General features: G+C 35.1%; 1 protein-coding gene across 5 annotated transcripts in view; it reads left to right on the top strand.

Moving 5' to 3' along the window:
- TUT7 (terminal uridylyl transferase 7) overlaps positions 1-12,023 on the top strand; it is a 42,465-nt gene that overhangs the window by 12,607 nt on the left and 17,835 nt on the right. For all 5 annotated transcript variants that reach the window (XM_056323767.1, XM_056323768.1, XM_056323769.1 and 2 more), the window contains 15 exons: positions 390-459; positions 1,328-1,454; positions 2,180-2,299; positions 3,290-3,421; positions 4,165-4,345; positions 4,719-5,854; positions 5,980-6,130; positions 6,826-6,912; positions 7,764-7,864; positions 8,370-8,427; positions 9,117-9,220; positions 10,165-10,254; positions 10,346-10,459; positions 10,562-10,639; positions 11,279-11,456. In XM_056323767.1, the coding sequence (XP_056179742.1) occupies positions 390-459; positions 1,328-1,454; positions 2,180-2,299; positions 3,290-3,421; positions 4,165-4,345; positions 4,719-5,854; positions 5,980-6,130; positions 6,826-6,912; positions 7,764-7,864; positions 8,370-8,427; positions 9,117-9,220; positions 10,165-10,254; positions 10,346-10,459; positions 10,562-10,639; positions 11,279-11,456 (2,727 nt within the window). The remainder of the gene's footprint in view (positions 1-389; positions 460-1,327; positions 1,455-2,179; positions 2,300-3,289; positions 3,422-4,164; positions 4,346-4,718; positions 5,855-5,979; positions 6,131-6,825; positions 6,913-7,763; positions 7,865-8,369; positions 8,428-9,116; positions 9,221-10,164; positions 10,255-10,345; positions 10,460-10,561; positions 10,640-11,278; positions 11,457-12,023) is intronic.

Genomic DNA, 12,023 nt, shown 5'->3' on the forward strand with positions numbered 1-12,023 from the left:
GTTCTGTGTCTTTCATCTCTTACACTAATTTTTTTTTTTATAGATGTTATTGGTCTGTCTGTATGCCTGGATTACTGAAGCCAGCACTTCAACAAAATATACCTACTTAATTATACATACAGTGTATATGAATTTTGAGAAGTTCCTTTTTTCTTGAGTATTTTCTTACCAGTGCTTATCATAGAGTATAGACCATACTCATCACATGAAAAACTTGTTTTAAAAGTGACAGGATTAATTTATCAGATGTGCTGTTATTTGTCTCAAAATTAGTCATTATATTAAGAAGTTGAGGTTCTAGCTATACTTCTCTAGTTGCATCCAGTTCAACATATTTTTTGTCACCACCATGCTTAACGTGGCTTCTTCTTTTTCTTTCTCCCACCTAGAATCCTTTACGGAAGTTGATGCAGATTTCCATGCTAGAATACCAGTGGTGGTGTGCAGAGAAAAGCAAAGGTCTCGGTTGTCACTTTGTGTGTTCTAATAGTATATAGCAATGTAAATTATATGTACCAGCATCAGAAAAATGACGTTTCTGTACTAAATTATTACATATCCATGGATCTTGAAACAAACTAACTCATGGGCAAGTCATTCCTAGCCTAGAATAAGAGGGTAAGGGTTGTTCTGTCCTCAGCTGTGTATTTCTCAATCCCTTCGACCATTATGGCTTCCAGCATGTACCCTTACCCACCCTTCCATTTGGGATAACTGCTTAATGCAGAAACTTTCCTTCCTTATAGGTAGTGTAGATACCATATTAAATTATGGATTTCTGTAAGGGCAAGATCAGCTTGCTTAGCTTCACTAGTATTTTGAGAACAAATGAAAGATGTTTTATTTTGCCCATTTAATGGATATCACTTAAGATTAATGAAAAATTCTATAAGCAGCCAGTGATACAGAAAAATTACCAGTTATTTGCTGCTACCTGGATCATTCAGTATTTGAAAATATTTCTTGTGTTGTGGAAACATCATAGAAACTAGTTTTCTTATGGGAATGGTATGGGAAGATGGTTTTGATTCATGAAGGAAGTTGGTACTATAACTTTTTTAGTTCAGTGAATTAATGTGGTTAGAAACAAATACTTAAATTGTATTTGGAAACACTTTTACAGAGAATTATGATGCCTATCTTTTAAACCTAACCATAAATAAAATTGGTTTTCCACTCTTCTTTTAATGTAGATACGGTATCTTTGAGAGGCTGTTAAGTCTTTCCTTACAGCCTTCTGCTACACAGTTTTGTGAGATGTTACCTGACCTATGGCTGTTCTTACAAAACCTTCAAGATCTTTTACTTTGTTCTTTTTGGGTTTTAGTGGCCTTATTTGTAAAGTGAGTGCAAGGAATGAGAATGCTTGTCTGACAACAAACCATTTGGCTACACTTGGAAAACTGGAACCTACTGTAGTACCTTTAGTGGTTGCCTTCAGGTACTGGGCAAAGGTAAGTCTCATTTGGATTCCCCCAGCTTTAAGTAAATATTGAATCAACATTGATATTATGCTGGTAAGACTGTAGGTGTGGTTTAGGAAAAGTTGGAAAAAGGATATATATAATCTTTTTTATAACTTGTAAATTTTATAAGTGATACAACTATCATTTGTGTTTTAAAAAGTTCCACTGAACTTCAGAAGTGGAATTTTGAGCTTCAGCCAGTGTTGTGCAGACCATAACTATCCTGCTCTGTTACCAAACAAGTCAGAGGGATGTATATGAAATGGAATTACCAGTTTCCTGTAAACTTAATCAATCATGAAAAACATGAAAGGAAAAAGCTGCTTTGTTGCTATATGTAGATGAAAACTCTTGCAAATTGAAATAGCTTGCTTCAAAACTTTGTGTGCCTGCAATTAAAATAGGATTTGAGAAAAAGATTGAAAAACTTTTTACTTTTATTATAGCTATGTAAAATGAGTTGTCATTCTTTGCAAATGTGCTGTATGCTCTCTGCATCCTATGGTTCTTACACTGAAAATGCTATGGTAGTAACATCAGTCCAATAAATACACAAGCCTTCACAAAAAAGTCCATCTCATAAGAACTTAAAGATGTCTGAGTTTCTGTACTTAATGTGACAGACTTCTGAACAGTAATGAAAAGAGTATTTTTCACAGTATCACTTGAAACCTTAATGACTTATTGACCTTAATGACACATTATTTTTACAGTTGTGCTGTGTTGATCGTCCTGAAGAGGGAGGCTTGTCACCTTATGTGTTTGCTTTAATGGTTATTTTCTTCCTACAACAGAGGAAAGAGCCTTTTCTACCTGTCTATTTGGGATCATGGGTATGTATTAATACACTGAATAGTATGAATGAGAGGACCAATCACTTGTGGTGTGTAACCTGTCAGCTTCTTGCTATTCTGAGCAAGCCATAAGCCAGACATTTCTGCAGGAATTCAGAAAGAAGCAATGCAGCCACACTACACCTAATGTTTGTATGCTTGGCTGTAAGCATGTGACTCACAGTCCTAGTCCTGGAATTAAGTGCTCTGTTGCCCCTTTTGTGAGTAAGGAGAGCTGGGCATTAAGTAAGGCATTTCATAGCAATGTACTTCATCATTTCTTCAGCCTTTTTTTCAGGGTTATGAGAACTGTGAATTCACATATTACATCCTAAAACAACATCTTGGATTTTAACATCTAATTCTTCAAAATGTAGACCATAGTTGGGGAGCACACTGGTGTGATATCTGCCAGAAGTATCAGACTAGGGGTTTAGCACATGTATTTCTTGGGTGTAGAAGCTGAAATGCATCTTAATATCAGAAACTGTATTACAGGCACAAATCCAGAACCCAGTTCTCTAGGACATCGTTCAGGTGTTATATTCATGATGCCTGTTTTTCTTCTTAGTCACCTATTATATTTAGTGTGCATGTTCCAGTTTCCATAACCAATTACATTGGCCTTGCAGTTAATAATTTCCTTCAGTATGTGACTGACTCATTCCCAAAGCCTCTCCACACTCTGCACTGAATGAGAGAAATGCCCTATACTACTATATGGCTGTATAATTAAAAAATACACATTTATGCTTGTGTTATGTGCAAAGACAAGGTTCAATACATATGAACACCCTTCGAGAAGCACTAAACTCCTGAAAGCTTTTTGTAAAGAAGAATAGGAAGAAGAGAGAAGCAGATTAGGGCATATTCTAGGCCTGGAACAGCTATTTTTGAACTCAGTAGTAATTTGGCCTACTACTATGGTGGGGGTGAGATTTAAAGTTCACATGATGTTTAGCTGTATGTTTCTTTTTCTGTTTCCTTTAGATTGGAGGATTCTCATTAAACAAATTAACTAATTTCCAGCTGAAAGAAGTTGAGAATGATTCTGTGGTTTGGGAGCATAACCCAACTGATGATCCTGATTTGCCACAAGAAACTTACCCTAGAAGGGGCAAGGTCTGAACTATTTAATTTACTTCTGTAGTAGTCTAGCAATCATTGCTGTTCTTGAAAAAAGAATCTTCTTCTACTTTAGTTTTGTGTTTGTTGCAAAACCACGAGCTGAACGGAGAGATTGCATGACCGCTTGATACAAGGTTTACTATGCTTACATCTTGATGCTAAGATGCTAGCAGGAGACATTTCCAACTTTTTTATAAGATCCTGGGTTTAAATCTGTTAGAAGAGAATATAGCTTATAGACTTGAAGCAATTTTATCTCTGAATAAAGCTAAGCATATGAGAAATATTTCCTCTTAGCTTTGAACTGTTCTTACAAATTATTTTATAACAAATTGGCAAGAAACATACTATTATATGATTGCATATTATTATGACAGTTAACAATACTTACTGGGTTCTGCTAAAAAATAGGCTATATCACCTATTCTGTCCCTTTAGATTAGATGTGATATTTTCTTGGAAATTTATAAACTATGGCACAAAGACTTAATTAAGCAGTTCTTATTAATCATTGTTTCTGTACATTACCATTGCTGCAGTCTTTCATTTTGAATTTTTATAATCTGAGTTGATACTATCTCTTCCAACTTCTTAATTGCAGTTTTTATTGCAATTGCGAGACTATAGAAGCAACTATATATTTTGTAATATTACACTACAGGTGAAATATGAGGAAGTGCAACAGCTAAACACCTGTGCATTAAATACTATTTCATCCTTTCTTCTGCAATTGACAGGTTCCCTTAGTGTTTGGTTCAGGACAGCAGTGTTCAGCACCTGCTGGTCAGCTATGGCTAGAACTACTTCGTTTCTATGCCTTGGAGTTCAATATGGCTGATTTGGTTATTAGCATACGACTCAAAGAAACAGTGTCTCGTGAATTGAAGGACTGGCCTAAAAAGCGCATTGCTGTAGAAGGTATATATATCAGCAAACTTCAAAGAACTCTTACTTCAGTTTTCTAGGGTACTGTCTTGGCTATTGGCATTGGGTGTAATAACTACTATGGAATTTTTCAATATTGGACTTGATTCCAAATAATATAGTAGAATATGTTTTGAAAAAAAATATCAATTTAAGTAATATTTCTCTTGGGTATTTTTTTAGTGTTATCAAAAGCAATTAAATGGATTTAAAAATAGTCTTCAGTGCAATTAATAGATATTATGTCCCTACACAATGTTTTAGAGTAACTAACAGTAGTATATTCAAATTTTGTAAGAATGTTAAGTGTATTTTTTTTAAAAAAAGTTAACTGCTGCACTGCTGGCTCACTTCTTCTTTCTACTAGACCCATATTCAGTCAAAAGGAATGTGGCAAGAACTCTGAACAGCCAGCTAGTGTATGAGTATATTCTTCACTGCCTGAGAGCAACTTACAAGTACTTTGCCTTGCCTCACAAAAAAAGTGCAAAATTGAGCAAGAAGTCCCCTCCAAATGCCAGTGAGGAGAAATCCCAGATGCTAGACCATGGAAAAAATGCTGTAAAGCATGAAAATTCTGAGTTGCAGAACTTGGATGGTAGAACAAACACAGCAGTAGTGGAAGACTGCATAACAGAGACCACAAGTATGACCCAGGTACATACAGCTGGTCCTTCAAAACTATGTGATGGCTCAGAAAGTCTCACAGAAGAAGAACTGGCTGTTGATATAAGTCATTTGGGAATTGCCCATGAAGATTCAGACTGTATAATTGAGGAATTTATTTCTGGAGATAATGAGGATTTTAAACCAATTTGTGAAGAGTCAGAGAGTGGAAATGAAGAGGAGGAAGAGGAGGAAGATGACCATGAACACCAAAAAAGATGGACTAGTATCTTGGCTAGTGAGCATGGAATAGGTGAAGACAGTGATAGTGGAGATCTCCCTGTCACAGTGAGTGAGCATGACATAGAGACATGTAGCACTTCAGATTTAGAAGGTTTTCAAAATTCTGCACTTACAGAGAGTGATGAGTTTGGCTTAGAGTGCAGTGGTATAATGGATGACAAGATTGACATTGATGAGGAGAGCACTGAAGGTACTGATGAACTGGATGAATCCCCAGAGAAATTCCAACGTTCAGCACAGACACAAATATCCCAGATGATTAACTGGGATAAAAAGGAGGAAGAGGAAGGAGAACCAAGTCATCTAAACCAGAGAGAATGTGGTATTATGATAAGAGCTAGAGATGAACTGGGTGACACATACACTGGATCTGGAGACGATGATGCACTGTCAGAGGAGGAAGATTTTTCCATCCTAAATAAATATGAGAACAAACATTTCAAAAAAAATGTGGACGGACCTCTGAGGATCCATTTGAGTCAAGAAGATCTTACTGAGAAGGGAAGCCTTTTTGAAGAGAACACAGTGATAGAACAGTGCTTAGAATCTGAACTTTTTTATGAATTCAGTAAATCAGCTTTTACAAAGGGCAAGGTAAGCAAGCTGTATCAGAACATAATCATACTGCTTTCATTCTGTTATCAGTTCTATGAAAGTGTTGCTCAAACTCATTTAAGTATTATAGTTTTTAAAACCAGTCTTGCTTTGTGTCCATTCAGTCTCCTACAGTTGTATGTACCTTGTGCAAACGGGAAGGTCATTTAAAGAGGGATTGTCCAGAAGACCTGAAAAAAATTGAGCTTGACCCACTGCCAGCACTGACACCCAAATTTTCAGTTATTCTAGATCAAGTTTGTGTCCAATGTTACCGTAAGTTGTTTTTTTTTTCTTTGACTATTTTGCGGTAGAAAAAGAATTGCAAAAAATAGTTAAATAAACACAGGCTTATGGTGTTAAAAAGGGGGGTGGTTTATTTGGTACACTGCATCCAACTCTTAGATACAATTCCAAGATTTATATGGGCTTTAATAGGACTGAGTAGCTTGTACCTAGAGAAGTACAAAATGCTTAGGCTTATCTTCCACATAGTGTCTGTCTGATTACTTATTTAGGCATCTTAATATACTTTCTAAGAGTTTAATTTTGGGTGGGCTTTTTGACTGATTTTCATATTTCTACCTACTTTGAATTTTGTTACTGTTCCTTACCTTGTAAACAAAGACTTCAGGGCTCTAGAAAAAATGGCGTCAAAATACTGTTTGGTAACACTTCTCCACTTTTGCTCTTTTCAGAGTGACCCTCCTTTCTTTCTCACCATTTCTGACCAGACAAAATGCATTATTTGTCTAATTAATGTTTTTCTTTGAACAGGTATTTCTCTTCTACTTCCTCCTTGCTCTCTTGCCTTCACATGTGAATCTTCTCTTGCTTTTTATCTTCTCTCCCTGCCCCCCACCCCACCCCCCTGCTGTAAACCCCTCACTTTCCTAATTTGAATCTTTGCTGTTGACTCTTTCTGCAGATCAGTTTGCCTAATTTTTTATGTCGTCTGGTTTTTTTTTAAGATGATTTTGCTACAAATATTGTAGAAGACGAGGCTCGGGAATTTATAAGGCAAAACTTGGAAAACTTCATTAGACAGTATTTCCCAGGTAACTAGGCAGTTCTGGCTTTACATTTATACTTTGGTGTGCTCATACTTGAGTATTGTCCAAGAAAATTTATCATACCAGCATAATAAACACTTGAGTTTTGAACATTTAGCATATATTGTTGCTCAGCATTGCTATACTTCATTAATTAATTTCTATTTTAAGTCTTTTAAGGCTTTGGTGTAAGTCTTTTTTTACTTATTCATATATACAGCACAGTAGGAAGGAACAGTGGCAAGTTAAGGAGAAAACAATCAAAGTAGTAGTGGAATGGGTTTTTAATTGTTATTTTAGCCTTATTCATTAGCCATACTTTTTGTTGTTGTAAATGCTCTTACAAACAACAAATTTTGCTTAGTCATTCTTACTGAAACTTAATGGGTTTGGAATATTTTAAAATACAGGCATAACATCTCATGTCTCTGCAGAACCTAGCTATTTGAATGTTTTTTTCCTGTTTCTGGAGTTCTTAGCTGTAACACCTGGACTTCAGTGCATAGGCTTTTGAAATTAGCAAAAGAGTTGTTGGGGCAGATATCCCTTATACTGAAAATCTCTGTAGAGAGCAGTCTTTTTTTTTTTTTTTAAATCAGATTTCAGCTCAGACCTGCATGCTGATGATTTATTTACTGGAAAACCCAAGTTGTATATGGATCTGTCAAACTGCTCATTTGAACCAATACAAATAGAGATTCTTTCCTTGTCAGAAAAGTTGATAAGAAAGTAAGTTTAGATGTACCATAGAAAGATAGTAATGTTTTCAAGCCTGTATTAAAAGACATGCAGTAGTTTGAAGCTACATACAATTTGAGATTCTGTGATAGTGTTATAACCCATCACATCTTTTACAGGAACCAAGCTGAATTTGTTTGGGTCTTCAAAAAATGGTTTTGGCTTCAAACAAAGTGACCTTGATATCTGTATGACGATAGATAGGCTGGAAACTGCTGAGGTAGATTGAAAAGATTTTTTTTTTTTTAAATAAATTAAAAATGTTATGGTTACATTGTGTATATAGTGTAACATCTATTATTTTATAAACACAAATAGGTGCCACAAAGGCAGATTATTTTAGGGGGTTTTGCTGTTTTAGGCATGAGTTTAAGAACTGCTCTCAGTAGCCATTTTTGTTCTGAGTTTTGCACTGCCATTACTTCTAGCATTGGCTGTGCAGATAAATAGCATGCTTTGTAGCATAAACAACTAGGAATGGGGGACAGTGGAAAAGGACACCAATCTCCTTTCATGCCTAGTATAAACTTTCTAAAAGCCTATGTTAAGATACTACCTAGTGTTGATTTTACAAGTGCTATGTGAATACCAGAAATTGTTTCAAAATAATTCTGTGTAATATGAAAACCGATTATACAGCTTTAAGCTTAATGGCAAGTCATAAAAGGTTTGCCTAAAACACTTAAGAGTAGATACAACTTTCAACTTTTTTTTTAATGTCTTAGGGACTTGACTGCATCAGAATCATTGAAGATTTAGCAAAAATTCTCAAGAAGCAGTCAGGTAACTCTCTTGAAAATTAAAAGAAGCCGTTCTGTTTATGTGACTTCACTTGCTGTAGTGAGAATGATCTAGGGCACTGTAGATGAAAATCATTAAGATTAAACTGTACTGAAGAGCTTAATGCAAGAGTGATTTATATGTTGTGAACATGTGGATTTATTTTTCTTTGCATATGTGGGTTTATGAGGTTATAATATTACAGGATCACATCTGAATTGGACAGATAGAATATTTATAACCTACATGCATAAGAACAAATCTTAAGTTAAACATTGACGCTTCAAGTTAGTAGTTATGCTGTTTTTCTATGTTCAGTGCCCAATAAATTCATATAAAAGATAGACTGATTCAAATTTGCAATGGAAAATTACAATTTTATAGTGCTTGTTTTGGTGTCTCACATGAATTTAATATAATTGGAGTGAACTATCAAAGACCTCTTAAGCTTATTTCCTGTAACATTTAGACTGATCTTTGTTTTATTGGGGGGGCTAAATGTATGTTTGTATATATTATGTTTAGCAGATTCAACATGTTTGATAAATGCCTAAAATCAATAATGAAGTACAATTTTGGTATCAACTAAGATTTTATTTTGTAGCCTTTTTACTACAGTCTGGGTTTATCTGTAGGGCATTTGATAGTCACGACTGTTTGCAGTCATTCAGTAATCAAACATTTCATCCTAGGTTTAAGAAATATCTTGCCTATAACAACTGCTAAAGTCCCAATTGTCAAATTTTTCCATGTCAGAAGTGGTCTTGAAGTAGACATCAGTTTATATAATACTCTGGTAAGGTTATCTCCTTTTTTTATTTTTTTGTTAACAGAGAAATGTGGGTCTGCTTCTTGAGATTGAAGTGATTGTTTTGTTGAGGTTCAATAATCAATTGTTTCCAATTACCTTTTTTTTAATTTGACTATGAGTGGAGTCAGTTGCACAATTGTGACTTTAGAGTTGTCACTTCCCTAAGAATATATATTGTTCCTCAGTAATAGTAAGAAATAGTGGTTTAGGTGTTTTAAGTCTCTTTGTAAATGAGAGAGACAAAATAGAACTTCAGCTTTCCCACACTCCACTTCCCATCACAGCTCTTGCTTAGCACTGAGACCTAGAATAGTGATTTTGAGCTCAGCTTGCCTGAACTGGAACATGTACAAAAAAACCCCACAAGTTCTTGGCTAAATATTTTAAAAACAAGTTTAGGGTTTTTTTTTAATGTCTCTGAACTTCAAAAGCCAGTTCCTTGGAACACCTAAGGAAAGTAAGTTTTAGAGCCAAGTAATCCTGAAGTTCTTGTATGAGCTCAATGGGAGTCTAGAAGAAGACACCTCAACCACTAAGCAAGTCTGAAAGTTTTTCTCTTCAAGTTATGCATCCGTGCGAGTCAGTTGATAGGTCTCAACATTTCTGGGCTGAAATCTCTTAGTTATATGACGAAATACTTAAAAAATGCAGTATAAGATAATGCGTCCCTTGCGGAAGTACTGTTCTGTGAAGGCTGCTTGTAACACTTCTTCACAGATTAAGGATGTTGATCAGGTTTTTAACAGAGCAGGTGATAACCAACCTCATTTGCTAAATGCTTCCTTTCTCAGTATACATTCTACTATGCAGGACTTCACTTCTGCATTTCTAAGCACACAGCTAGAGGTTTTTGGTTTTCACGTTTTCAGATTATTCCTTCATTACTTCAGAGCTCTTGTATCTTCAGTGTGACTTCCTTATTTTTATAGGCCTTGCATAACACAAGACTCCTGTCGTCATATGCAGCCATTGATCCTAGAGTGAAATACCTGTGTTACACAATGAAAGTCTTTACGAAGGTAAGTATATCTCAGATGTTCTAGAAGTAGTAGTGCCTGCAGCAAGAGATGATAACCATAAAAGATACAAACGGAGTGTTTCTTTTTCTAGATATGTGACATTGGGGATGCATCTCGAGGTAGCCTTTCTTCTTATGCATATACTCTTATGGTGCTTTATTTTCTTCAACAGAGAAATCCACCTGTCATCCCTGTTCTTCAAGAGGTACAGTATGTTGAGAAACAAGTTATCTGTACACAGTATTGACCAGAATGTCAGTGCTGAATCTGAAGGGCTCTTGTAATGACTTTAATATTATGCTTTTAGATCTACAAAGAACCAAAGAAACCTGAAATTTTAGTTGATGGCTGGAATGTTTATTTCTTCGATAAGATAGAGGAGTTGGTGAGTAAATCAGGTTAATTTGAAATGGTGTTACCAGTAGATTTGCAAATGAAAAATAATTCCTTTTAAGAAACATTGTCCTCAGATATGGTGTCTGAATATAGAAACTGAAGTGGAGTAGCTATTGCTTTGAAAATCCTAATCCCATGCTGTAAAGCTTTAAGAATGTGGTCGGTTGTAATTAAACTGTGGGGAAAAAAAAAATCTGTAAAATCTGAAAAAATAGATTAAAAAAATTATTTTAAGATCTTAGTGAAGATTAATTGCTGTATGTGTCACATTACTGGGTGGAGATAACTCCTCCAAATACCAGCTGCATTTCTAGTTATAGCTGATTGATCCTGTTTAATGATTTTATGTTAAATAGGCACATAAAGGGAATTAATAGTTTTTTAATATAACAGGTAAAACCTGAAGGTCCAAGTTTTATTAATTCTTCACTTTGTAATATTTTTTAAAATATTACACAATTTTAAAATCAATATTGGATTATTAATACCCATTATGAATGGAAGTATTCTGGTGTAATTCAGTTGTGCTTCTTTATAAAACAGACTTACATTGTTTGAGTTTCCTAGTTATGAAAATTATTCTGTTTAATGTAAGTACTGGAAATAAAAATGTTTCTGTAATTTTCAGTCATCTGTTTGGCCAGACTGTGGCAAAAACACAGAATCTGTTGGGCAGCTGTGGCTGGGACTTCTCCGTTTCTACACAGAAGAATTTGATTTTAAAGAGCATGTTATCTGCATTAGGAGAAAAAATCTGCTTACAACTTTCAAGAAACAGTGGACCTCCAAATACATTGTAATTGAAGGTACAAGCACATGAAGTACTTGAATATGTGGCATTTCCTTAATGCCCACATGAAAAATTTGATCTTTCGACAAAACTTATTTATTTTTCTGCTACTAGATTATCAGTTATTTGCTCATGTTTTGAAATAATCGCAAAATTCCCGTTGAGTCTCAGTAGGGCTAAAAATTATTCTTGGGTTCTTTTTCTCTACTAAAAAGAAGCTGCAAAGCAGACTTCCTACTTTTCATGATGACAGTAACTGACAGAAAAATAGATTTAACCAGATCATTTGGAAAAGAAATCAGCTGTAATGCAACTGAGGTTTCTCATAAATACTAATTTTAGCTGTGTCCATATTTCCATGACCAATTTAACCCTGCATATGATTACACTGTTAAGTAATGCCATGGTCTTTAACAAGAAAATGCAGTGATGTGTTTTAGAAATGTTCCTTAAACCATTTTCTGGCCCATATGACTTCCATGGAAATGATTTCCACTCTCTTGCCTGCACATTCAACTTATTCTTTTACAATACTTCAGTCAGTTCAGAGCTGCACAGCTGTGTTCCCGCGTCCATGGTGTTA

Source organism: Falco biarmicus, chromosome Z, assembly GCF_023638135.1.
Source record: "Falco biarmicus isolate bFalBia1 chromosome Z, bFalBia1.pri, whole genome shotgun sequence".
NCBI classification, from domain to species: domain Eukaryota; kingdom Metazoa; phylum Chordata; class Aves; order Falconiformes; family Falconidae; genus Falco; species Falco biarmicus.